This window comes from Aotus nancymaae, unplaced genomic scaffold (assembly GCF_030222135.1).
Source record: "Aotus nancymaae isolate 86718 unplaced genomic scaffold, 86718_ANA_hifiasm-v0.15.2.pri h1tg000067l, whole genome shotgun sequence".
NCBI classification, from domain to species: domain Eukaryota; kingdom Metazoa; phylum Chordata; class Mammalia; order Primates; family Aotidae; genus Aotus; species Aotus nancymaae.
The window spans coordinates 5,623,720-5,650,200 of record NW_026988482.1 but is presented as its reverse complement, the minus strand read 5'-3'; the positions used below and the strand labels follow the sequence as shown (position 1 = coordinate 5,650,200).

The 26,481-nt window shown below is 51.1% G+C and overlaps 1 protein-coding gene across 4 annotated transcripts in view; it reads right to left on the bottom strand.

Moving 5' to 3' along the window:
* Positions 1-1,747: 1,747 nt before the first annotated feature.
* The window catches only part of ECE2 (endothelin converting enzyme 2), a 41,370-nt gene continuing 16,636 nt past the window's right edge, over positions 1,748-26,481 (bottom strand). Inside the window, exons 1-19 of one of the 4 annotated variants that reach the window (XM_012457369.2) lie at positions 17,410-17,591; positions 17,062-17,148; positions 16,587-16,722; positions 15,866-16,081; positions 15,281-15,405; positions 15,006-15,152; positions 14,767-14,832; positions 9,404-9,592; positions 8,261-8,403; positions 7,768-7,882; positions 6,302-6,412; positions 5,553-5,651; positions 5,370-5,447; positions 4,424-4,527; positions 4,113-4,223; positions 3,921-3,988; positions 3,550-3,740; positions 3,342-3,437; positions 1,748-2,702 (exon numbers count right to left, since the gene is read on the bottom strand). In XM_012457369.2, coding sequence (XP_012312792.1) covers positions 2,526-2,702; positions 3,342-3,437; positions 3,550-3,740; positions 3,921-3,988; positions 4,113-4,223; positions 4,424-4,527; positions 5,370-5,447; positions 5,553-5,651; positions 6,302-6,412; positions 7,768-7,882; positions 8,261-8,403; positions 9,404-9,592; positions 14,767-14,832; positions 15,006-15,152; positions 15,281-15,405; positions 15,866-16,081; positions 16,587-16,722; positions 17,062-17,148; positions 17,410-17,448 — 2,298 coding nt within the window. In that variant the 5' untranslated portion in view covers positions 17,449-17,591 and the 3' untranslated portion in view covers positions 1,748-2,525. Of the gene's footprint in view, positions 2,703-3,341; positions 3,438-3,549; positions 3,741-3,920; positions 3,989-4,112; positions 4,224-4,423; positions 4,528-5,369; positions 5,448-5,552; positions 5,652-6,301; positions 6,413-7,767; positions 7,883-8,260; positions 8,404-9,403; positions 9,593-14,766; positions 14,833-15,005; positions 15,153-15,280; positions 15,406-15,865; positions 16,143-16,586; positions 16,723-17,061; positions 17,149-17,409; positions 17,592-26,481 lie in introns of those variants that run through there. The other 3 variants (XM_012457365.2, XM_064366872.1, XM_021674484.2) reach the window with 3 other exon arrangements.

The window sequence follows — 26,481 nt, the reverse complement described above, 5'->3', positions numbered from 1 at the left end:
TTGTGGGACACACACTAGTGCCATTCACTGAGGGGCCAAGGACCCAGCAGCAGTCATAACCAGAGCTTCACCCTTCCCTTCCAGAGTGAACAAACCCACCCCTACTTGCACCTTGGAGAGCACTGGGTTTTAAAGAGAATTGAGATTGAGGCCAGGTGCTGTGGCTCATGCCTATAATCTCAGAACTTTGGGAGGATGAGGTGGGCGGATCACTTGAGGCCAGGAGTTTGAGACCATCCTGGCCAACATGGTGAAACCCGTCTCTACTAAAAATACAAAAGTTAGCTGGGCGTGGTGGCGCACACCTGTAATCCCAGCTACTCGGGAGGCTGAGGCAGGAGAATCGCTTGAACCCAGGATGCAGAGGTTGCACCAATGCACTCAGCCTGGGCGACAGAGCAAGACTCCATCTCAAAAATAAAAAATAAAGATAATTGAGATTGGACTCTTTCCACCGTTTTGCTGTAGTTCTCATTTCACAGGTGAGGAAACAGAGGTTCATAGAGGTTAGAGAACAGGCCGAAGATCACAAAACGATCAGAGCCTCCATTTCTGTCCGGATCTCTCTGCCTGCAGTGAAGCAGTCAGGATTAGATCTGTAAAATGGAGACGAGAGTACTTGTAAAGCACGGTTGCTGCGAGCACTTGGTGAACTCGTGAAGGGGAAAGTACCAGTAGAAGAGTCGCCTAAGGGAAGAAGAAACTTCTCATTCATCTTTTTTTTTTTTTAGATGAGGTCTTGCTATGTTGTCCAGGCTGGATTTGAACTCCTGAGCTCAAGTGGTCCTCCCACCTCAGCCTCCTGAGTAGCTGAGACTAAAGGCTCACCATCTCACCTACCTTATTCATTTTTCTTTTTTATCACCAGTGCCTGATACATTGTTGATAAATCAATATATTTTTAAAAATAAGCCTATGAATATATAAATTAATAAATGGATGAATGACGGGAGGCTGAGGCAGGAGAATTGCCTGAACCCAGGAGGCGGAGGTTGTGGTGAGCCGAGATCGCGCCATTGCACTCCAGCCTGGGTAACAAGAGCGAAACTCCGTCTCAAAAAAAAAAAAAAAAAAAAAAATGGATGAATGAATAAAGAAATGAGCCACTTAGCACAGGTGCCTGGAACACGAGAGGTATTCAATCAATGTTCCTCTTCCCTCCCTCACTCTGGAGGGTAGGGGCCATATGGGCAGTCTCTGTGCCTGGCACTTGGTAGGCCTGATGAATGTAGGTGGAATGACTGACTCTCGGGAGCTCTGAGCCTTTGAGGTCAGGAGGAAATGTCTGTCTTTTCAGCTACAAGCAGAGGCCAGGGCTCTGAGTTCTGGGAGTCAGGGAGTGACGTGCTACCTTGGCTAGGGCTTACTGTCACTGCAGGGCAAGGGCCACCCATTATCCAAGCCAACCCTGGCGCAGTAGTTACCCAGACTCAGTGTGAGGCTCCGCTGCATGCCCCAGTGGAGGGAAGCAGCAAATCCTTCCAGCTGCCTCGCTGTAGAACAGCTGGGGATGGGGCTTCGGCCACCAGTTAGCAGACAACATAATCTGCCCGGCCAGACTCAACTTCCTTCCATTCCTCCATCCCGCCTCTCTTTCTCTGTCTTCTCTGGGCTTCAAATCTCAGTCCCCTGTATCTGCTGAGTGAGTGTGGAGAAGAGTGGCTGGCATACAGTAGTTGCTCTGTAGACACTGGTGGAGTCAGTGAATGGATGTATGGAAAGAGGACTGAAGGAAGAGACAGGCTGATGGATGCATGTCTATTTATTGGCACAGGGTCCTATAGAGCCAAGACCACACCCTCCCCACCCTCTTTTCTGTAAAAATAAACTCTGTTCTTCCTTCTCTCTCCTCTGTCTGCTTTCCTGCTTGGTCCAGGGAGAATCAGTCACCTGCTAAGGCTTGAACCCTAAGACACAGGAACCAGAACCCCCCACACATATGCACTTCCCCTCTCAGCCCAGGGAAACAGGGAGCAGCAGGAGGCTTTCACAGGCCCTTGGGCTTCCACTAGGAGCCATCAGTGAAGGTCAGCAGCAGTATTGGGAGCAGGGGCATGAGGAGCACAGGGTGGGGTGGGGGCAGCCCCTGGAGCAGGGAACTGAGTCCACCCCTAAGTGCGCATGACCGAGCCTGGGGAGAAGCCCGGGAGGTCCACCACCCAGGCCTGCGTGTCAGAGTGGGGCAGGCATGGCAGGTCCTGTGGCCGCCAGGCTGAGTGAGCTTGGGGCCAGAGGAGGCAGACTCCTTTCTGTGGGAACTGGCCTCCCCACCCAAACCTCTTCCAGGCAGGGTGACATGGAAAGATGTCACAGTGAATGGTGGGGGCTCTGCTGGAGGCAGGGGCACCCCCAAAGCAGAGGCACAATGTGGTGATTGAGAAGGGACCGCACTCGTGTCACCAGTGGTGAGGAGGGACTAGACCCCACCCAGCTTGCACGTGCTTCCTCCCAACCCAAGAGCAAACGGCCTCGTCAGGAGAGCTGCCCGGTCCGGGACAACCGGCCATTTCTCCCCTGGTCCAGGTCTACCACACCTCGCACAGCTGCCCCGGGTTCATGGGGGAGCCGACGGGGCAGCTGAAGTGCCGTAGGAAGTCGCGGGAGTTGGAGAGGGTGCCCAGCACGCGGAAGCGGGCAGGGCTGTGGGGGTCGGTCACCAGCCCCTCGTGAGAACTCTCTGGTGTGCGGACCGAGCACCACACCTGCAGGCCAGGACAGACGTGGGGGCACATGGGGTCCAGTGTGCAGCCGGGCCTTAGGGTCGGCTACAGCCATCCCAGAGGCACAAAACCACCACTGCTGCCACCCCTCCAAGCTCCTTTCAAAACTGCCCTGGACGCCAGGTTGACCAGCACTGACTCGGTAAGGGGAAAACGGTAGCCCCGGAAGCTGCCAGCGGTGGCTCCCCAGCGGAGACTCTGCCTGTGTCCTCGCTAAGCCACTTACTCTGTCCCTGGGCTGCATCCCAAGCTTTAGTTTCCTGCATGCCTCCCTCAGGGAACAGCATGAGGATCAACGTCTGCCCCCTTTGCCACCTTCTGCCCCGCCCAGTGCCCCCTCACGCACAACAGCCCTGCCCTTTGTGCTATGCAAAATCCTACCAAGGTGTTCTCCCGCCCAGGCCTCTTCAGGCCGCCTTCGTGGGCCCCGGCCGGCCAAGAGGCTCCGGGCACAGGCCTTCCCAGCCCACCTTTCACACCCCAGCCTCAGCCCCATTCCCCAGCTCCTTTGATGCGTGCCCCACTAATGACATATTCACAGGGGTATGACATGCCCTAATGACATACTCAGAAGGGAGCAGGACAAAGGGGCAGACCCCAGGCTTTCCGGGAGGGCGATACCTGGGCAAATCCCACGAAGAAGAGCTGGTGGTTGGTGAGCCCCACGGCTGGCAGCTGCTGTTCCTCCCCATGCGTTCTCAGCCACGCTTCATAAGCCTGGGGACAGAACGGGGGGCAGCAAGTCCGCCCAGGCCTGGCCCCTCCACCCGGCAGCCTCTCACCCCAGGCCGGCAGGCCTCGGCCGCTGGAGGGCGGGCAGGCCACTCACGTTGTAGGCAGCCTTCAGCCCCCCGTTGTCGGCGATGTTCTCCCCCAGCGTCTGGCGGCCGTTGAGCCTCTCCCCGTTGACCTGGTATTGGCTGTACTGCTCCTCCATGCAGGCAGTGTGGTTCCGGAAGGCGGCCAGTGACTCCTTCTGCCACCAGGGCCGCAGGTTCCCTTCTTTGTCGTACTGGCGCCCTGAAGAGAGCTCACCTTGGCACCCCACCAAGACCAGAGCTCATCCCTTTGGGGCAGCAGCGCCCCCTCCCAGCCCTGGGCCATAGGCTACAGGGCCCTTGGGGGCTGCGTCAATGTCCCAAGGCCTTGTAGGAGTCACTGGGAATTCTAGGCTGGAGGGGACGACGCCATGGCCCCTACCTTGGTCATCAAAGGCATGTGTCAGCTCGTGACCCATGACCACACCGATGCCACCAAAGTTCAGGGCCCTGGTAGGTGAGGAACGGCAAGTGAGGCCATGGCGGGGACACTCTGAATCCCACCTCCAGCCCTGCTCCCAGCTCAGCCACAGGCCCGGGCCCCAGCACCCAGCCCCTCCTGCTTCAGACACACTTGGGGTGGTTGCGGGCATAGAAGGGGGCCTGCAGGATGCCCGCGGGGAAGACGATCTCGTTCTTAGTTGGAAGGTAGTACGCGTTCACTGTCTGGGGGGTCATGCTCCACCTGGCAGAGGGAGAGGGAGAGGCTGAGGCTCCCCACTCCCCTGACACTGCTCCCCTCCCAGCAGCCCTGACCGACCTCCTGCAAGGGCTTGGGGCCTCCGGACCTGGGACCAGTCTTGCCACCCTTTCCCCCACTGCAGGAAACCTTCCCCCACCCCTCCTGCCACCCCGAGTGTCAATGCCCATCCCACTCATTCTCACTGGTCTCTGCTAGGAGGCTTGCGGAGCTGGTCAGCCATCACCTTAGCAGAGAAGTTGTACAAATTCAACATGTTTTGGAAGAAAGAATCTTCAGAAACTTCATACTATGGGAAAAATGGGAAGTAGAAAGTGAGCAAGGGAATCCGCTGGAGAAGATAATAGCTCCAGTTTGGCCGCTCAGGACCTCTCCAAACCTCAGCGTCCTCAACTGTAAAATACCTAGTAAACCATAACTAGCAATATTTAAAGGGCATTTATGTACAGGTGCTGGTTTTTGTTTTTGTTTTGAGACGGAGTCTTGCTCTGTCGCCAGGCTGGAGTGCAGTGGTGTAATCTTGGCTCACTGCAACCTCCACCTCCCGGGTTCAAGCGATTCTCCTGCCTCAGCCTCCCAAGTACCTGGGGCTACAGGCGTGCGCTACCACACCCAGCTAATTTTTGCATTTTTTGTAGAGATGAGGTTTCATCATGTTGGCCAGGATGGTCTCGATCTCTTGACCACGCGATCTGCCCGCCTCGGCCTCCCAAAGTGCTGGGATTACAGGCATGAGCCACCGCGCCCGGCCTTACAATTGCTGTTTTTTTTTACATACTGCCTTCATTTATGTCACTACAACCCTATGAGGTAGAGACTAGCAGGACCCCTATTTTACAGAAAATGAAACCAAAGCCTAGAGAGGTTTTCTTGAAGGTTACAAAGTTAGGGGTAGAAACAGGATTTGATTAGGCTTGACTCCAAATCTCTGCTCGTTAACACTATATTTCACTGCTGTTTGACCTGCAGCCTGACACACAGTCAATACTTAAAACAATGCTGGTTACCTCCCTCTGCCTCTAAAAGAAACCAACACGCACCTTTTTCCCAGTGCTTGAGCCCGGATTACTAAACCCAGGGAACAGTGCCCCCTACAGGGATGAAGCAGTACTGATGAGCACAGGTACTCACCCCATCATAAACATCATCCAGCTCTTTAGGCTCCAGGATGAAGTCTGGGAAACCAATCATATCATAGATGGCGTCTGCCTGAAGAGACCAGGTTAAGGGTTTGTTTCCTTCCCCAGCTTCCTAGCAACACTTTGTCCTTCAACCCCACCTCAAGATGGCGCCCCAACTCTAGCCACCACTCACTTTCTCCTTGGCTGCCTGGCGGGTCTTCTCATCCATCCAAACCAGTTGTCCCAGGGCCTCCTCAAATGCAGTCCGGATTTCGCTGATCATCCCCTCTGCCTGGGAGGGAGGAGACACAAGTCAACCTCCTCCTGCACTGAACTCATCCTCGCCCCCCCATCCACCCTGGTGCCCCATCCCTGTCCCTCCAGGGGAAATGGGAATGCCTAGACTCATGAAATACGGCAGAGCACCTGGAGAGGATGGGAAGAAACACCATTTGTAGAGGTACTGGGATTGTGGCTGGCTTTTTTCCTAATTAAATAAATATTTTAATTGACAATGAGTTCATCAAATTAAAATTAATAATATAATTTAGTTTTGTGCAATGATTTGTTGGGGGGCGGGACGGAGTCTGGCTCTGTTGCCAGGGTAGAGTGCAAAGGCACCATCTTGGCTCACTACAACCTCCACCTCCCGGATTCAAGCGATTCTCCTGCCTCAGCCTCCCAAGTAGCTGAGATTACAGGCACCTGCCACTATGCCCAGCTAATTTTTGTATTTTTAGTAGAGATGGGGTTTCACCATGTTGGCCAGGCTGATCTTGAACTCCCGACCTAGTGATTCACCTGCCTCAGCCTCCCAAAGTGCTGTGATTACAGGTGTGAGCTGCACCAGGCCCCAGTTGCTTTTCTCTATGTCCGCACATATAAGAACAGTTAATTTTAAATAAAACAGCGCATAGTGTTGAAAGGATCTTGTAGACTCACAATTTCTTTGCTTTGCCGGTCGAATGTGGCCTTCACGAAGAGGGAGCCCAAAGCGAAGCCAAGGGCGTCATCTGTGTTGGCGATGCAGGTCTGCCATCTTGGCACACACGACTGTGAAGGGACAAAGAGCCAGGCCCCAGAGATGGCTGTGTCCTCCAGTCAGAGGGCCTTTCCTGTCTCTGGCGCTAAGCAGCCCTTCTAAGCTCTAGATAACAGAGTCCTGGGTTTGCTCAGTGCCGCATTTGTCCTTTTTTTTTTTTTGACAGGGTCTCGCTCTGCCACCCAGGCTGGAGCACAGTGGTGCGATCACTGCTCACTGCAACCTCTGTCCCCCCGGCTCAAGCAATCCTCCTACCTCAGCCTCCCGAGTATCTGGGACCCCAGGTGCATGCCACCACGCTAGCTATTTTTGTTTGTATTTTTAGTAGTGATGGGGTTTCACCATGTTTCCCAGGCTGGTCTCGAACTCTTGAGCTCTAGTGATCTGCCGCCTTGGCCTCCCAAAATGCTGGGAGTAAAGGCATGAGCCACCATGTCCAGCCTGCAGTTACCTCTTAACTGGACGCCCTGACTCCATTCTCATCCTCCCTTCCCTGCAGCTCCCCTCCATCTTCCATTTAGCCACCAGAAAGGTCATCTCGCATATAACCTAACTGTGTTTCTCCTCTCCATGGCTGCTCCCATGGATTCCCTTCTGTGAAGGAATCAAGGCCGGACTTCTCGGCACAACATTCAGGTCCCTTCACGAGTGCCCCATGCTCACCTTACCAAACACCACTCGTGAAGGGACAACCCCACCTCTCAGTCGCCCTCTTCTCAAGCTCATGCCAGAACACGTGTAAAGCCACCATGCTCCTTTTGACCTCTGGGAATGTGCACATGCCGTTCCTTCTCTCTGGAACGCCCTTCTCCCCTGCTTTCCTGGTAAACTCGTCCATCACATGGCACTCTTCAGAGAAGGCTTTTCTGATGCGCTTCCCCCCCAGGTGAAAGGCGCAGTCTCACCTCTGTCTTATAGTGCAATTGTCTTTCACTCAATGTGAGCACTTATCACCACAAAACAGAATGTATTTGCCTACATGGCCACTCCCCCCACTTAATGGGGGGTCTTGAAACTGAATACGGCACTGATTTATTAGATCTTCTCCATCCTGATCATAAAGCTGGGTGCCTATACATACCATGTGCTATGCAGGTGCTTCCTTTACATTAATTCTCCTAATCGTGTTCCCTACAACCCCCCAAGTTATTCCTGTTTTACAGAGCAGGAAATAAAGCATCAGAGAGGCTAGGTGACATACCCAAGGTCCTATAGGCTAGAAAATGAATGAGTTGTGATTGGAACCCAATTCGGCTTCATTCCAAATTCTACACCCCATACTATGCGCCCGCGCATCATGAGGCACTGAAGTGTGCAGCATCGGCTAGACTGGATCAGAATGGGGAGGCAAAGTCAGAGAGCCCACCTTCTTAGTGCCATAGAGGGTCTCCAGCAGCTTCTCTTGTGCAGACTCAAAGCGTCGGTCCAGGCTCGAGGTTGTCTTCTGCACCAGGTTCCAGATCAGGTAATTGTTCAGGATGCTGGCACCCAGACCAGAAAATAAGAAAAGGGCAGGTGGGATGCTCTTCCCACCCCCCACACCAGCCTCCCAGGAACACGCAGGCTGCAGGAGTCCCAAGGGGCATGTGCGGAATCTGAGCTGTTCCAGGGTCCCTCTTTTGCCCCGGGGCCACACACCTGCCTGTAGAGGTCAGATTGGAGAGAGGTGTGGGAACAGATATCACAGGCAGCACCCAGAAACCCTAGCACAGAGGTAAAGCCCAGAGGCATTCTAATTTGATGCTTGGAAGGCCCACTGAATTACCAAATGTTGTTCTGTCTGGCTGTGCCAGTCCGCTATGCCCAGCCTAGCTAGAGACCTCCACGGAGCCCACCCTCACCTTGGACTCCCCCCACACCTGGGTTCCGTGCGGTTGATGAGCTCTGACACCTGCTGCAAATAATCCATCCCATACACCACCACAGGCTCAGAGTCACTCAGCTCCAACGGCGACAGCAAGAAAGACAGAAACTCAAGCCAGTCCACGGAGGGCGCTAGAGCCTGAGAGAAAAAAATCTCAGGCCTTGCCTGCAGACTTGCTTCCAGCAGAACCTCCCCCACTGTATGCTGTAGCCCGGGAGCCCTTCCCATTGCCATAGCAACAATGCTGGCTGTGCGGTGACTCCTTCTTGTCATGTACCTTTTCCAGGCCTGGACACCTCCAATCGGGCAGACCAACCACTTATTATACAAGGAAAACCACCAGGTGTGACGTTCAGCTGGGGCCTAGATATTCAAATATCTTCCTAACAACTGATAAAATGCCACTCCCCTGACACCCCCCACATACTGGCTTCTCCTCCAGAACCGCACCCCATCCCAACTTTTCCATGATCCAACACCTAAAGTGTTAATGGCCTGGTACAGTACAGGCCCCCCAGTAGAAACTTCCATTTCTATTTTTTTTTTTTTTTTTTTGAGGCAGAGATTCGCTCTTGTCGCCCAAGTTGGAGTGCAGTGGCATGATCTCAGCTCACTGCAACCTCTGCCTTCCAGGTTCAACTGATTCTCCTGCCTCAGCCTCCCGAGTAGCTGGGATTACAGGCATGTGCCACCATGCCCAGCTAATTTTTGTATTTTTGGTAGAGATGAGGTTTCACTATGTTGGCCAGGGTGGTCTCAAACTCCTGACCTCAGGTGATCCACCTGTCTTGGCCTCCCAAAGTTCTGGGATTACAGGTGTCAGCCACTGCACCCAGCCTATTCTGATTGTTTTGTGGACATCTCATACAAGCTGTTATACATTTTTAACACAATCCCTCCATGCATCCCCAGGCAACAAGAAAGGGGCCAAAGGATGGCCATTTAGGCCAAAGTGAAAGGTGGCCTAAAGGGATACCATTTTTCTTCCCAGGACAGCAACAGTGCAGCTGGGAAGCACAGAAAAGTAAGGGAATGAGGACAGGACTGGCTGCCATGGGAAGACGGCATGGGGGGAAGCTGGGTGGTCCATGTCAGGGCTGGCCCTTCTCAGATGTCTCTGGTCCCCTGCCTGCCCCACCTGCAGCTCTGAAATGCTCATCTTGTGATAGATCTTCTCCTCATCACGCCGCTGGTCCTGGGGCACTGTGATGTTGGCCAGTTGTATTTCCAACTCCAGCACCTGATGCATCTGCTCCCTTGTGGAGGTGGGCCGTCCACCCAGCAGCACCCCCAGCTCCTCCATGTAGTCCAGATAGGCAGTAAGCACCTGTCAACGCCCAGGTGATCCTCAGAGCCCAGCAACAAGTCTTGCCCAAGGCTGAGATCTGTTCTCACCACCACCTCTGCTCACTATCTCTTCCCTTGACCCTTCTTCTGGAAGCCTTCCTGGATGACCTGTTTCATTTCTGACATACTGCTTACTGCCATCGGCTAGGTATTGTTTACTTACTTCTGTACTTGTTTATCACCTATTTTCCCAGGGAGAAGGTGAGCTCCAGCAGAGCCCTGTGCCAAGTTACAGCAGCTTACTCGCCACTGTGTCTCTAGGGCCTAGAACAGAGGAAGTGCTCTGCAAATGTTTGTCCAGCAGATGAGCCTCTTCTCATACTGCATTGCCTTCTTGTTTCCTAGATCCCTGCTAGTCGTCCCAGCCCCTCAATGACCATGTGCCTTCACCGAACAGCTGATTGGACCTCACAGGGAATCGGGGCCATGGTGTCTTCAGGTCTCTTCTACCTGTCATCCTGCCATGCCTCAAGCTTGCTGCTTTCTCCACTACTTGCTGGTCTCCCAGGGAGAGAAAAACATGGAAAATAAATATTTAGGCCGGGTGCAGTATGTTGAGAGTGAATTCTGACGTGTGTGATAAATCATATTGTTTGCTGACGGCGATGGCAAGGAAAACCTAGTCGGCCCCTCAGAGCAGAAAACTGCTTAAGATGTGCTAAAACAGTAACCAGTATGAAAATGTCTCACACCAGATGAGTTAGTTCTTTGAACACAAGATATGTGACACTACCTCAGTTGTTCCCTCGTAAAGAGTGCTTTCTAATTTATCTTTAAAATATAGTGAACATACACTAGCCACCTGGTCAGTTTATCTTTAAGCTATGAAAGAACACAGAGCATCTGCTTGTTACACTTGTCACTGGAATGTGAAGAATAAATATGCCCAGAGTCTGCTCTGGGCTTTCAGCTGGAAATACTGTCAGCCTCCTGATCACCCACCTTTACTTTCTATCTCTGTGTCTGTTTCTTAAGTCCTTCAGCGCCGCCTGGGTTGGGGTCTCTGAGGCCAAGCTGGTCTCGGCAGCGGTGGCTCACACCTGTAATCCCAGCACTTTTGGGAGGCCCAGGCAGGTGGATCACCTGAAGTCGGGAGTTCGACACCAGCCTGACCAACATGGAGAAACCCTGTCTCTACCAAAAATACAAAATTAGCCAGGCATGGTGGCACATGCCTGTAATCCCAGCTACTCAAGAGGCTGAGGCAGGAGGATCACTTGAACCCAGCAGGCAGAGGTTGTGGTGAGCTGAGATTGTGCCATTGCACTCCAGCCTGGGCAACAAAAGCAAAATTGCATCTCAAAACAAAAACAAAAACAAAAAAAGAAATATTTAGTGACCACTTCTGTAGACATGCATCAGACTCTCTGTTAGAGGCTTTCCATACAGTGTATCTTTTCCTCTTCACACAGCAACTTCAAGAAGTGGAGATGAGTCCCATTTCACACCCCAGGGGACACACTTGGGAAGGTGACATGGCTTGGCTTCCATCACAAACCAGCAGATGGCAGGGTGAGAATGTGGCCCAGGCCCGATGACCCCATGGCCAAGATGGCCCTGGCCCTGCCTGGGTCCAGTACAAACTCATGCAGCCTCATCCCAACTGGCCCTGAGGTCCATGAAGACAGCTGTGTTTGCTTTGTTCACCACTGTAATTTCAGGTCTAAGTGCAACTGCCTGCCACATAGTAAGTGTTCAATAAATATCCTTTGAATAATAGGATGAGAACCTGCAAACAGACACTCAACACTGCTCTGCGCCAACGCCCTTAGCCCTCCTCCCAGAAACCACTTCCCACTCAACGTGAAGACCCACCTGGGCTCCCTTAATTGCCAAAGGCCATCTCCTCTTCTACTTTACGGAGAAGTTTTAGATCCCTTAATATCCATTCTCTGTATTTCAAATTCCTCCTGTCCCTCACCTCTCCTCTTCCTTGCACTGGCATCACAGGAAGAGGTTTGAGTACCAATCCCAGTCATCGCAGCTCCTGAGGGGAATGGTTAGCTCAACCAGTGAACTCCCCTTACCCCTTCTCCCCTACCTCCTCACTTTCAGCTTAATGCTTACTTCTGAGACTCTCCTGAACCCTGCTTTACTCTCAGTTTTTGTTTGTTTGTTTTTTGTTTTTTGAGATGGCATCTCCCTCTGTCACCCAGGCTGGAGTGCAGGGGCACGATCTCAGCTCACTGCAACATTCGCCTCCTGGGTTCAAGTGATTCTCCTGACTCGGCCTCCCCGGTAGCTGGGATTCCAGGCTTGGCCACCACGCCTGGCTAATTTTTGTATTTTTAGTAGAGATGGGGTTTTGCCATGTTGGCTAGGCTGGTCTCAAACTCCTGATCTCAGGTAATCCGCCCCCCTCGGCCTCCCAACGTGCCAGGACCACAGGCATGAGCCACTGTGCCGGCCTACTCCTAGTTTTCATCCTATCTTAACCTTTTGCTTTGCATCTTTCTCTAGATCCCAGCACAGGAGGCTTCTTGAAGGCAACCAGTGGCATGCTGACAGTCAAACCCAGGTCTCTCCTCTTGCCCCTTCCGAAGGGTTGAATGACCTGCTCCTCTCCCAAATTGCAAACATTATCTCCTCTCCTGACTCAGCTGATATCAAAATTTCACAACTGCTCACATCCCTTTTGAGTTTCCCTTTCCATTTTCCTTGAGATGAATCCTAAATGTGGCCCCCAGTGCTCCTGCATAGTGTGAGTCTGTGGACCTGTCCAGACGGCCTCGGCCCACACTCCTCTCCTGCTCCCCCTCCCATTGAGAATGGCCAGTGGGCCACACGCCTTCCCACCTTGGAGCCTTGGCATAAGCTATTCCCTTTGCAGAGCTCTCTCCCTTCATTGCAGCCTATCTGCACCCCAGGACTAGGCAGGTTCCTGGTACACTTGCTCTCAGAACCCTATGCTTCTCCTCCATTATAGTCCTGGAAACAGGACAACTGAGTAGTGAACGATTTCATGTCTTCTCCTCCACTTAGAAGGTAGTAGAAATGTCTTGTTCACCACGTGCCTAGAGGAGGGTCTGGCCAAGGAATGCTCAGTAGATGTTTCTGAATGAATGCCAGAAGGATAAATGGTTGTCTTACTCCACAGCAGTCTCTTTGGCTGACTCTCTTTCTTCCACTGCCCTTAAAATACAAGGATCTCCTTCTGTCCTTTCTCTGTCCTCCTCCTGTCTATCACATCTTCAAAGCCTTAGTTTAGGTTTCTTTTTTCTTTTTGAGATGGAGTCTTGCTTTGTAGCCCAGGCTGGAGTGCAGTGGCGCGATCTCAGCTCATTGCAACCTCCACCTCCTGGGTTCAAGCAATTCTCCTACCTCAGCCTTCCAAGTAGCTGGGATTACAGGCACCCACCACCACTAATTTTTGTATTTTTAGTAGAGATGGGGTTTCACCATGTCGGCCAGGCTGGTTTCGAACTCCTGACCTCAAGTCATCCACCTGCCTTGGCCTCCCAAAGTGCTGGGATTACAGGTGTGAACCACCGTGCCTGGCCTGTTTAGGTTTCTAAGGAGATGCCCTCAAGCTTCTGGACCCTTTCAGGCTTATTCCCTTTTCAGGACCCCACAAGGTTTTCCCAGCTGCCTGCTGACCTCCCTGTATGTAAGGTGCCCAGGTCCCACCAAACTCACAAGTCTAAAAGGAGCAGCTTTCACACCCTGAGCATCTGCCACATGCAGGAGCGTAAGTTTGTACCCCTAACCTACTCCAAACACCCCATGAGGCAGAAGATGCCATGATCCCCTGTTTACAGATGAGGGAACAGCTCAGAGAGATTACTCGACTTGCACCAGGCAGCAGAGCTGAGGCTGAAATCAGGTCTGACTCCAAAGTCTCTCCTATTCCTGTGACATCGCATTCTCTTCTTTCCTGACGTACCCTAAGCTGGTTCTTCCTAAAGACACCCCTAATTCCCAAGGGACCCCTCCATTCCACCATCGCTCAAGTGTGCAGCTTCAGCCATCTTCACCTCTTCCCTCCTCTAACATCCAGGCACCAACAAGTCATGATTCTGACTTGATGATATCTCTTACATCTTCCCCTTCCTACCATTCCTTCTGCCACCTCCTTCATTTGGGACCTTCCCGACAGAGCACAGAGTACCGCAGAGACTTCATTCGTCTCCAAGCTTTCTTTCTCACATCTACTTTCACACCCCAAACAAACTGACTTCCCAAAGCACTGCACTCCCTCCCTACTTTGGAGCATGCGGTGGCTCTCTGGGAGCTACAGAATCCGCTCCGGAGTGTGCTATTCAGGGTCCCCTCCAGAACCTGTTCCTGCCCACCTCTCCAGCCTTTCATCTGCCTTGAGTTCTATATTTTACCACAGTGGACCCCTTCATGGTCCAAACCCACTGGGCCTTTCCCTTGTCACCGCTCTGTCACCCAGGCTGGAGTGCAGAGGCGCCATCTCGGCTCACTGCAACCTCCGCCTCCTGGATTCAAGCGATTCTCTCTTTTTTTTTTAGAGACCTTTGCCTCAGCCTCCCAAGTAGCTAGGATAACAGGCGCCTGCCACCACGCCTGGCTAATTTTTGTATTTTTAGTAGAGACAGGGTTTCACCGTGTTGAATCGGCTGCTCTCAAACTTCTAACCTCAAGTGATCCTCCCACCTCAGCCTCCCAAAGTGCGGGGATTACAGCTGTGAGCCACTGTGCTTGGCCTCATCAACACTTTTGTTTAAACTGTTCTTTCTACCCAGCATGCCCTCATCCACTCCTGCGTATTCTACAGGGCTGGCTCAAATGCGGTCTCTTTGGGAAGACTTCGCTGGCTCCCTGAGTCTCTCCTGAATCCTCAGGACCCTCTTGTGCGGCTTGTTCTCAGCTATCTGGGTCCACGAACCCATCAACACTGAACACTTCCTGTGACGATGGCTCTGAAACTTACATCTCAGAATGCCCCCACTGCACCTGGCACACAGTAGGTGTCTATGAAACCTACTAGAAGAATAAGAGGAAGGAAGAAAGGAAAAGGGGAAGAAAGGGAGGGAGGGAGGAAGAAAGGAAGGAAAGAGGGGCAGTTAGTTCACTAGATGACAGGACAGGCTCACCTTCCCTGCTCTGACCCTTGGCAAAGGGAAAAGTCAACAGGGATCAGCCCAGCTCAGCAAGGGGTAGGGCGGGGATTCGGAGGCTGTTCCTTACTTTCTCATTGGCAGTTCTGTTTAAGTAGTAATCCCGAGAGGGCAGGAAGAGCCCAGACTGGTCCACCTGCAATGGCAAGGAAAGGAGGTGAGCCCCTGCTTTCCCCACCATGGGAACCGGAACTCCCGAGCAGGGGTTGGGGTGGGGGGTTCAGCCCAGCCTGCCTGTCACAGGGGAGGGGAGTCTGGGTTCAGCAAAAGGGTCCCTAAACCTCTCCCCATCCTTCCCCAGCTCATCACCTGGATAACATTGCTGTTGGAACTCTTAGAGTCAGCACTGACGTAGACGGTGAAGAATGGGGTAGCCCTGTAGGTCCCTGCTACCGCCTTCAACACCTCCATAAAGTTGTCCTGGTCCCAGGGCCCTGTAATGTTCCACCCGCCAATCTGTGGAGAGACCGTAAGTGGAATGTATAGCACAGGAACTCCCAAAGCTTTCCTGGGCCATCTCCTCTCTCAAGGCCCCTCCTGCCCTCCCCACCCATCCCCGCCACCAGCCAGCGCAGCGGCCCTACCTTGTCAATGAGGTCTCTCAGCGGCTGGGCTCCCAGCAACTCAATACGCTCCACCTGCAGGCAAGATAGGTAGAACCGCTGTGTCTTCTGCTCAGCTTCGCTGCTGGAGTTGAAGGTGGTGTTTTCTGTGGGGCAGAACACAGGGTCCAGGTGGCCATTATGTTCACCGCTGACAGGGAGTCCCTGGGCCCTTGCTCGGTTCCTCTCCTTGCCTTGTCAATGAGCAGTCCTCCTAATGCAGACCCAGGAAGAGTGTCTGAAACAGCAAGCCGTGGCTTCCTCTCCCCGTCCATGGAGACCCTCAAGGATATCTAAGCAGTACAGACTCCCTGGTATCTACCACACCACAACCGTCCTCCAGACAGAGTGCAGAGAAGCGCCCTCCATGATACGCAGACTTCCGCCCCTTCAATCCCATCCCCACTGCTCAAGAGTCCCCTGCTCTCTGCCTCCCCACCCTCTGGTGTTCACAGAGCCACCCACTTCTTCACCATCCATGGACATTGACTATCTGCTAAGTGCCAGGCCCTGTGCTGGGCACAAGGCACAGATGTGGCCCAAGGCCTCCCTGCCAGCCCCACTCACCAAGCAAGTGCTTCAGTATGGCCTGGTTTTGGTCCCAGAGGCTGTTGAAAGTGTTCCAGCGAGAACGCCCATCGGGCAGGGGGTTCCTCCGAATCCAGCCCCCACAGGAGAACTGGTAAAAGTCCTCACAGGGGCTCACCCCTCGGTCCAGGGACTCTAGGATTTTTCCAGCCACTCGAATGCAGGCCTCTGTGAAGCAGGTGCTGTGGGATGGGTCTGTGGCAGGGGACATGGCCGGAGGGTAGGAGACTGTCAGTCTGTCTGGAAGAGGCAAACTCTTTGGAAGGGCCACAACAGCAGGAAGGTTGGGAAGAGAAAGCAAAGCTGGGGGGCTTTTCTGCAGGGAAGGCTGCCCCTCACCAGTGAAAATCTGTTTTGTTTTGTTTTGTTTGCAGTGGTGTGATCTCAGCTCACTGCAACCTCCGTCTCCTGGGTTCAAGCGATTCTCCTGCCTCAGCCAACTGAATAGCTGGGATTACAGGCGCACATCACCATGCCTAGCTAATTTTTGTATTTTTAGTAGAGACAGTGTTTCACCATGCTGGTCAGGCTGGTCTCGAACTCCTGACCTCGTGATCCACCCACTTCGGCCTCCCAAAGTGCTGGGATTACAGGCGTGAACCACTGCGCCTGGCCATCCCCAGCCGTGAAAATCTTAGAGGCCCTTTGGCCTCCAGAACCCCAAGTTCTGAAGGCTGAAGACCAGTGTGGGCCCACCTACCTCTGTGGTACTGGACCCCCAGGGCCACAAGGCAGCCCAGAAGCAGTGCAGCCAGCAGTAGAGAGACGCCTGCCAAGACCAGCTCCAGCTGCGTGCGGGAGCCTAACAGCTGCCTTGTCCCCTTCCGGAATCCCACCTGGGGAGCACAGGGGGACAGAGAGCGACTGAGCTGCAGGGCAGGGATCCGAGACCACCAGAGGGTGAAGCCACAGGCAGTTTCCAGAGCCATGGAGCAGAGACTAACGGGGTTAACTTTGGGCCCAAGGGCAATGAGGCCGGCGGATGAGTTGCGCCCTGGGCCTGTTTTGTGCAACGTCATGGCTTCGAATCGCCTCACCAGAGTCCTAGAGCAGAGGCCAGAGATGGAGCGGAGGTGGGGGCAGGTGACCCTCCAGAACAGCCCAGAGCTCCTGGGTGTGCCGGGCGTCGTGCCAGGGCTGGGGCCTGGTGAGAAAGGGGAAGCCCCCTTGCCCACCTCCACGGCGTCCGGGGAGGCCCCGCCCTCTACGGGGGTCTCGGGTGCGTCTTCATCCCGAAGCGTGGCCCGTTTGTACTCCACCATCTGCCAGACAGTCGGGGTTGCCAGCCGAGGTCAGGCAGAGAGGGCTGTTTGCCCACGACCCTGCCCCGGGCCCCTCCCTTCCCACCTGCCCCGCTCTCCGTCCGTCCGGGCCTGGGGTCCCCCTGTCACCTCCCCACCCGCCCCGGGACGCGGCCCTACCTCCGCCAGCGAGCCGGGCGCCGCCTGCCCCTCCGCGGCCGACCCCTCTGCCTCGACCCTCCACCCGGTCCCCTCCCCTGGAGCCCCGGGGCCCCCGCTCACGTTGCCGCCAGCTCCCAGCTCCTGCAGCGCGACGTTCATGGTGGAGTCGGGCCAGGCGGTGCTTCAGGGCTCCGTGCGGCTGGCCCTCTCCCGGGCCGCGGCCCCGGTCCCCCGCTCGGCCTCGCTGCCACCCGCCATCACGGCCGCCGCGCAGCACCCACCCGTCCGCCCCGCTCGGCCGCGGCAGCCCCCGCCCCACGCGGCGCCCCGCCCGGGGTGGAGGGAGCATGGGGGAAAGGGAGGAGCGCGCCGAGGCTCTCCGCAGGCTCCAGCTGCCCTCCAGCATCACCCGAGACCCCTCCACGCTTCATAGTCTGCCCCCGTCTCAGCAGCACCCTCCTGCAAGCCACCCATAATTTATTTTCCTGGGAAAAGTCATGAAATGCAACCAGGCCCAAACCTTGCTAATATTCCTTGGCCCACTTCCCCCATCCCCTTGAAGCACTTTAGAGAAATTATACATTCACATTCCCCCAGGAGGCCACACAGCCCCTCTTCAGCCAGCAAATCCAGAACACACAGACAGTTCACCCACATTCAGGGTGTGCACGTGGTACCTACCTATGGTGCCTACCTATGTGCAGAGAGCACACAGACCCCAAGGACACGGGCAGGCATGATGCCCAACACACAGTCCACACACACACATAGACACCCACAGAATGTACACACACTGTATACTCACCCACAGTGTACACACGCACACACACTGTGTTTCTGTATGTACACACAACACACACCCCAAGTGCAGGGCAGCATACACTCCACACACCCAGCCCACGCTGACTCCACTGTTACGTGGTGCTTCAAGATCACTTCCACTCTCCAAGACAACTGCTCTCATCAGATCATCTCATAAAGGGAGGGTTACAGATGGCGACAAATTGGCAGGGAAAAAAACAGCCATGCATAGATATTTAAAGAAAAGACGTGCTAACACTTCTAACTTGGGGAAAGCAAACTGTTTTATTTGGGAGATTTACAAGGAGAAAAAAAATTAACACCAAGCAATATTTAACTGAAAAGCAATAGTGTGGCACCCATGCATCTGCCATCTGCCTTCCATACTGTCATCCTTAATCAGGCCTGGTGTTATTGCAGTCTGCTGCACTGAAAAGTGCCTCGTGTTTTTACAATTTGGAAAAAAAAAAAACGGAAAAGAGAGCGCACTTCATACTCTCCCCCACTGAGAGAGTACAAGAATGTGACCTGAGAAGGCTTGAATTGGTAGCATATACATAATTCATTTATTCATTTCTTCTTTTTTTAAGAGATGGATGTCTCACTTTGTTGCTCAGGCTGGAGTGCAATGGCATGATCATAGCTCACTGCAGCCTCAAATTCCTGGGCTCAAGCAATCTTCCCATCTGAGCCTCCCTAGTAGCTGGGACTACAGACATGTGCCACTGTGCCTGGCTAATTAAAAAAAATTTTTTTTTGCAGGAACGGGTCTCACCATCTTGCCCAGGCCGGCCTTGAACTCTGGGCCTCAAGCAATCTTCCCCATCTCAGCCTCCCAATGTGCTGGGATTACAGGTTTGAGTCACCATGCCTGGCACATAATCCATGTATTGACACTCACCTCAGTTCTCAGCCAGCTTGCTGCAAGTGGCTCTGACACAGAATGTTCTTGCGGCTGAGAAAGAGTGGATAATGAACAGATCAGTCTGAGAAGTGTTGGATTGCTTTTGTTGGCATTTCTCACCCCAAAATTGCGTGGTTCTCAAACAAGAGACAGTACAGTGTCACAGTAAGGATAAAAGATTTGGGATTCAGACTTAATGTCCTCATTTGTAAAATGGAAATAAGAAGAATGCCTATTTCAGGTTGCACACGGTGGCTCATGCCTATAATCTCAGCACTTTGGGAGGCAGAGGCAGGTGGATGACCTGAGGTCAGGAGGTTGAGACCAGCCTGGCCAACATGATGAAACCCCCTCTCTACTAAAAATCAAAAAATTAGCTGGATAAGGTGGCACACACCTGTAATCCCAGCTACTTGGGAGACTGAGGCAGGAGAATTGCTTGAACCCAGGAGGTGGAGTTTGCAGTGAGCCAAGATCGCGTCACTGCACTCCAGCCTGGGCAACAAGAGCAAAACTCCGTCTCAAAAAAATAATAATAGTAATAATAATAATACCTACTTTAAAGGTTAATTGTGAGAATTAAATGAAATAGTATGGTACTTGTAAAGTATATGGGATAGTGCCTGGCATATAATGGGTACTCAATGTGGTTTTTTTGTTTTGTTTGAGACAGTTTCATTCTGTTGCCAGGCTGGAGTGCAGTGGCACAATCTTGGCTCACTGCAACCTCTGCCTTCTGGATTCAAGTGATTCTCCTGCCTCAGTCTCCCAAGTAGCTGGAACTACAGGTGCGTGCCACCAAGCCCAGCTAATTCTTGTATTTTTAGTAGAGATGGCATTTCACCATGTTGACCAGGCTAGTCTTGATCTCTTGACCTCGTGATCTGCCTGCCTTGACCTCCCCAACTGCTGGAATTACCGGCCTGAGCCACCGCGCATGGCCTGCAATGTGGTTTTTAAAAAAACTTTAATTATTATTATCATTCAAACTTTATAGGTACAAATGATAATTGTAAGACTGGAGGAAGTCTATTTCCCAGATAGTAGGGGAGGCAGATGAACTGTAGGTTAGGAGGGGGTTTGTTGAGCAAGGAGCTTTAACGCCCAGCCATACTGGAAAATGCATAAGAAAGGCCTGAGAAATCCACATGGGACAAGTCTCTGGAGTTCCTCTCATTCACTTTGTTTATAGTGTGGCATCACAGCAAACACCACAGAGTGCAGTTACACAAACCTAGACGGCACAGCCTACTATACACCTGGGCGATATGGTATACTCTATTGCTCCTGGGCTACAAACCTGTGCAACATGGTACTGTGCTGAATGCTGTAGGCAGTTATAACACAGTGGTAAATATGTGGGCATTTAAACGTAGAAAAGATGCAGTAAAAATACAGCATTATAGTTGTTGTTTTTGTTACAGAGTCTCACTCTGTCACCTGGGCTTGAAAGCGGCACTATTGCAGCTCACTACAACCTCTGCCTCCAAGCAATTCTTCTGCCTCAGCCTTCTGAGTAACTGGGACTACAGGAGCATGCTGCCATGCTCGGCTCATTTTTTTTTATTTTTAGCACAGACAGGGTTTCACCATGTTGGCCAGTTTGGTCTTGAACTCCTGACCTCAAGTGATCCGCTCGCTGTGGCCTCCCAAAGTGCTGGGATTACAGATGTGAGCCACTGTGCCCGGCCTACAGCATTACAATCTTATGATACCACTGTTATTGTACATGCCGTCTGTCATTGACATAAAGGTTGTTACGCGGTGACTGATGGCATAATGAAAGCTACTGCATACGGACCGCCTGGCAACGGCATCATTAGCAATATTCCCATGGTCACTGCAACAACGCACTGGAAATAGCAAGCTTAAACAGCCCTTTACTATGTGGCAGCCACCGTTCTAAGCGGTTTACATCTATGCACTCATGACACTTATGAAGCCACTCTACAGATGAGGAAACGGAGGCATAGAAAGACTAAGAGCTATACAGCTTGTCAGTGGCAGAGCTGGGATTGAAACCCAGGGAGTATGACTCCTTTCTGGAGAGCAGTTGCGCAGTACGAATCAGAAGGTAACACTTCCTCCCCGCGCTAGCTGCTGGGGTTTTGCTACATCCCTTCCAGGAAGAGTAAGTGGAAACACATAAACTTCAAGACAAGCAGACTTGGGCTCAAATCTGGGTTCAATTCTTTATCAGCTGTATCATCTTTATCAAGTTGCTTGAAAGCTCTGACTGTTAATTTTTCTCATCTGTAAAATCGGAACAATCACCCCTATCTCAGAGCGTTGCTGTGAGGATTAAATGCAACCACATATGAAAGAGCCTGCTACCTGTTTTTACAGTGCTCTCAGATTCACTAGGCTTGGCCTAAATGGACAGTTTCTTTTCAAGCCTCCTTCATGACCCAAATCATTTCTGACTCATAACTAATTCTTCCCTTCCCTTCGTTCGTTCGTTCGTTCCTTCCTTCCTTCCTTCCTTCCTTTCTCTCTCTCCCTCCCTCCCTCCCTTCTTTCCAATTTTTAGAGACAGGGTCTGCTGTATCACCCAGGCTGGCATTATCACAGCTCCCTGGAGCCTCAACCCCCTATGCTCAAGCGATCCTCCCACTCAGCCTCCCAAGTAGCTGGGACTACAGGTGCATGCGAGTATACTTGGCCAATTTTTTTTTTTTTTTGTACAGTTGAGGTCTCACTATGTTGCCCAGGTTGGCCTCAAACTCCTGAGCTCAAGTAATCCTCCTACAGCCTCTCAAAGTGCTGTAGGCATGAGCCACCACAGCCAGCCCCCATAACTATTTCTGACTACATGTTAAATACCCTATGTATAAGTCTTGGAGGTTGCTCTATTTTATAATTCTATTTTCTTTCTCTGTATTTACTATCTTTGACTCTGTTTCTCTCTCATTCTCCTATTTTTTTCCTCTCTTTTTTCTACTTTCCTTTCTTACATGGATAATCTTTGTTTGGTCTTTTTTCTTATGGATAATCTTTGTTTTGGTCTAAATTGATTGTGAATTGAGAGGGAATGAACAATGGCTTGTGTCTTAAATTTGCAAACACGATGTAGTCATGAAGATAACAAGAAACATCAATGAGGCCAGGCGCGTTGGCTCACACCTGTAATCCCAGCACTTTGGGAGGCCGAGGCAGGAGGATCACCTGAGGTCAGGAGTTCGAGACCAGCTTGGTCAACATGGTGAAACCCCGTCTCTACTAAAAACACAAAAATTAGCCGGTGTGGTGGTGAGTATCTGTAATACCAGCTACTCCAGAGGCTGAGGCAGGAGAATTGCTTGAATCTGGGAGGCAAAGATTTCAGTGAACTGAGATGGTGCCACTGCACTCCAACCTGGGCAACAAAGTGAGACTCTATCTCAGAAAAGAAACATCAATGTCCAGTATAGACAAAGATGGAAGATGTGAACACTGATATATTGCTGGCAGCTTAGAAGTTGATACAACCCTTTTGGCAATATGAGTCAAAAGATACAAAAGTGTGCACACTCTTTGACCCAGAAAATTTACTTCTAGGAAATTGTTCCAGGAAATAATCATTATCCATGGGATGTTTATATCAATTAGCTTCTGTTGTGTAACAAACCATCTCAAACTAGATTAAAATCACAAACATTGATTATTTCTCATGTCCTGTGGTTCTTTGGGATTTGCCAAAGAACTTGCTCAGCAGGAGCTTGCTCAGCAGGAGCCAGATGGTTTGGCATGGTCTAGAACAGTTTCCATTTCATGTATGGGCTACAGATGGGATGTCTCCACAGCGTCTCTGTATTACCTTCTCTTCCAGTAGGCTACCCAGGCTTCCTTGTATGGTGATCTTAGGATTCTCAGCAACAAAGAAGGGGCAAGGCCCAGGACATAGACACTTTTTTCAAACCTCTGCTTGCAACGCATTTGCCAATGTCCACATTGGGCAAAGCAAGTCACATGATCCAGCCCGTTCAGGGATGGAGAAATAGACGCTACTTCTTGATTGGAGGAGATACAAAACAACGTGGCCACTTTTTTCTACAATGTTTGTTCATCACATCACTATTTATAATGCCAAAACAATTGGGAGGGAATTCAATTGTTCAAGAGTAGAGGACTTGTTGAATAAATCAAACATCCATACAATGAGATACGATGCAACATTTACAAATGATAGACAAGAGGAGTTCACGCTGTGGGAAAACGTTCCCCACATACAGTTAAGTGGAGGAGAAAAACGTTTACAAAATCTCATTTTTGCTAAGCGAAAGGTATAAAAGCATACGTTAAAAAAAATTGGAATTTCCAGGCATGGTGGCTCATGCCTATAATCCCAGCACTTTGGGAGGCCAAGGCAGGAGGATCGCTTGAGCTCAGGAGCTCAAGACCTGGGCAACATAGCCAGACTTCATCTCTATTAAAAATTTAAAAAAAAATTAGCTGGGCATGACGGCATGCATCTGTAGTCCCAGCTATTCAGGAGGCTGAGGAGAGAGGATTGCTTTAGCCTGGAAAATTGAGGGTGCAGTGAACTATGATTGTGCCACTGCACTCCAGTGGGGATGACAGAGCGAGACCCTTTCTCAAAAAACAAACAAGGCCGGGCGCAGTGGCGCACGCCTGCAATCCTGGCACTTTGGGAGGCTGAGGCAGACAGATCACAAGGTCAGGATTTTGAGACCAGCCTGGCCAATATAGTGAAACCCTGTCTCTACTCAAAATACAAAAATTAGTCAGGCGTGGTGGCAGGTGTCTGTAATCCTAACTACTCGGGAGGCTAAGGCAGAAGAATCACCTGAACCCGGGAGCTGGAGGGTGCAGTGAGCCGAGATCGCCACTGTACTCCAGCCCTGGCGGCGGTGCAAGACTCCATCTCAAACACAACACAACACAACAAAACAAAACAAAACAGATTGGGAGTACATAAAACAAAATGTTAATAACAAATATATCTAATGACAACATATCTTCCTTATGCTTTTCTGTATAATAATAACATTTCTATAGTCCAGCATTTACCTAAGCAGTTTATATATACGTAAGATGGATTCTACCAATATCATTGTCCATATTTTAGAGATGAGGAAACTAAGACACAGAGAAGCTTAATAACTTGTCCAAAGTTACAAGCAGGTAGAGGGCAGAGCCTTGATTTGAATCCAAACTTCATGTTCTTAACTGCTACACTATTTTCATTTTTTTTTTTTTTGAGATAGAGTTTTGCTCTGTTGCCCAGGCTGGAGTGCAACAGCACAATCTTGGCTCACTGCAACCTCCGCCTCCCAGGCTCAAGCGATTCTCCTGCCTCAGCCTCCGGAGTAGCTGGGATTACAGGCGCCTGTCACCACGCCTGGCTAATGTTTGCATTTTTAGTAGAGACAGGGTTTCACCATGTTGGTCAGGCTGGTCTTAAACTCCCGACCTCAGGTGATCCACCAGCTTCGACCTTCTGAAGTGCTGGGATTACGGGCAAGAGCAACCATGCCCAGCCCGCTATTTTCCTTTCAAAGCCAACTAATTTGTCTGGGGCTAGAGCATAATGTTTGATAAATGTGCTATATCACTGGTTTTAACTCTTTTAAAAAATATGTTAAGGCTGGGCTCAGTGGCTTATGCCTGTAATCCTAGCACTTTTGGGAGGCCAAGACTGGAGGTTTGCTTGAGCCCAGGAGTTCAGGATCAGCCTGGGCAACATGGTGAAACCCTATCTCACAAAAGATTAGCCAGGCGTCGTGGAGGATCACCTAAGGCCTGGAAATTGAGGCTATGGTGAACCAAGATTGCGCTACTGCACTCCAGCCTGGAGATGGGAGTGAGACCTTGCCTAAAAAATAATAATAATAACAAATAAAATAAAATAGTAATATTTAAAATATATTTAAACCTTTTTATTGCAAATGTAATATACTCTAGAATTATATGGAATAAAAGATGAAATTCATGGCCGGGTGCCGTAGTTCATGCCTGTAATCCCAGCACTTTGGGAGGCCGAGGTGGGTGGATCACGAGGTCAGGAGGTTGAGACCATCCCGGTTAACACGGTGAAACCCATCTCTACTAAAAATACAGAAAATTAAGGCTGGGTGTGATGGCTCAGGCCTGTAATCCTAGCACTTTGGGAGGCCGAGGCGGGTGGATCATGAGGTCAGGAGATCGAGACCATCCTAGCCATGGTGAAACGCCATCTCTACTAAAGTACAAAAAATTAGCTGGGCGTGGTGGCACGGGCCTGTAGTCCCAGCTACTCAGGAGGCTGAGACAGGAGAATCGCTTGAATCCGGGAGACGGAGGTTGCAGTGAGCCGATATCACACCACTGCACTCCAGCCTAGCAAAAGAACAAGATTCCGTCAAAAAAATACAAAATTAGCCAGACATGGTGGCACCCGCTACGCTATACTACTCGGGAGGCTGAGGTAGAGAATTGCTTAAACCTGGGAGGCAGAAGTTGCAGTGAGCCAAGATCATGCCACTGCACTCCAGGCTGGTTGACAGAGCAAGACTCTGCCTAAAAAAAAAAACAGATGAAATTCGTTCTGTTGGGATCCTAGTACCATCTCAGAGATAACTGTCTGCAGTTCAGTATGTATCTTCCAAATCTTTGTCTTTCTTTCCTTCCTTCCTTCCTTCTGTCCCTCCTACCTTCCTTCCATCCCTCCTACCTTCCTTCCGTCCTTCCTACCTTCCTTCCTACCTTCCTTCCTACCTTCCTTCCTTCTATCCTTCCTTCCTTCCTACCTTCCTTCCGTCCTTCCTACCTTCCTTCCTACCTTCCTTCCTTCCTACATTCCTTCTGTCCTTCCTTCCTACCTTCCTTCCTACCTTCCTACTTTCCTTCCTTCCCTCCTTCCGTCCTTCCATGCTTCCTTCCTTCCTTCTTCTTGTTTGCTTGTTTTTCTTGCTTTCTTTCTTTCATCTCACTCTGTCACCCAGGCTAGAGTGCAGTGGCACAATCTCAGCTCACTGCAACCTCTATCTCCTGGGCTCTACCAATCCTCCTGCTTCGTGAGTATCTGAAAGTATATGTGCTCACCACATACCTGGCTAATTTTTAATAAAGATGGGGTTTCACCATGTTGCCCAGACTGGTCTCAAACTCCTGAGCCTAAGAAATCCACCTGCCTCAGCCTCCCAATGTGCTGGGATTAAAGGTGTGAGCTACTGCACTCAGCCTAGATCTTTCTTTTACATGCATTTATGTACCTGTGCATCCTGTATGTAGTATATATGTGAATGTAGGTGCGTATACATATGTGTGTATGTGTGATTTTCCCACATATGTAACATTCTACTCTAAATTTGTTATTTGGTGACATTTTGGCAGGCCTTGGAGATTTTACCATGCCTGTTGACATAGATATTTCTCATTCTTTTTTTTGGTAATTTATATGGTTTGGCTGTGTCCCTACCCAAATGTCATCTTGAATCCCCAGGTGTTGTGGGAGGGACCTGGTGGGAGGTGACTGAATCATGGGAGCAGGTCTTTCCTGTGCTGTT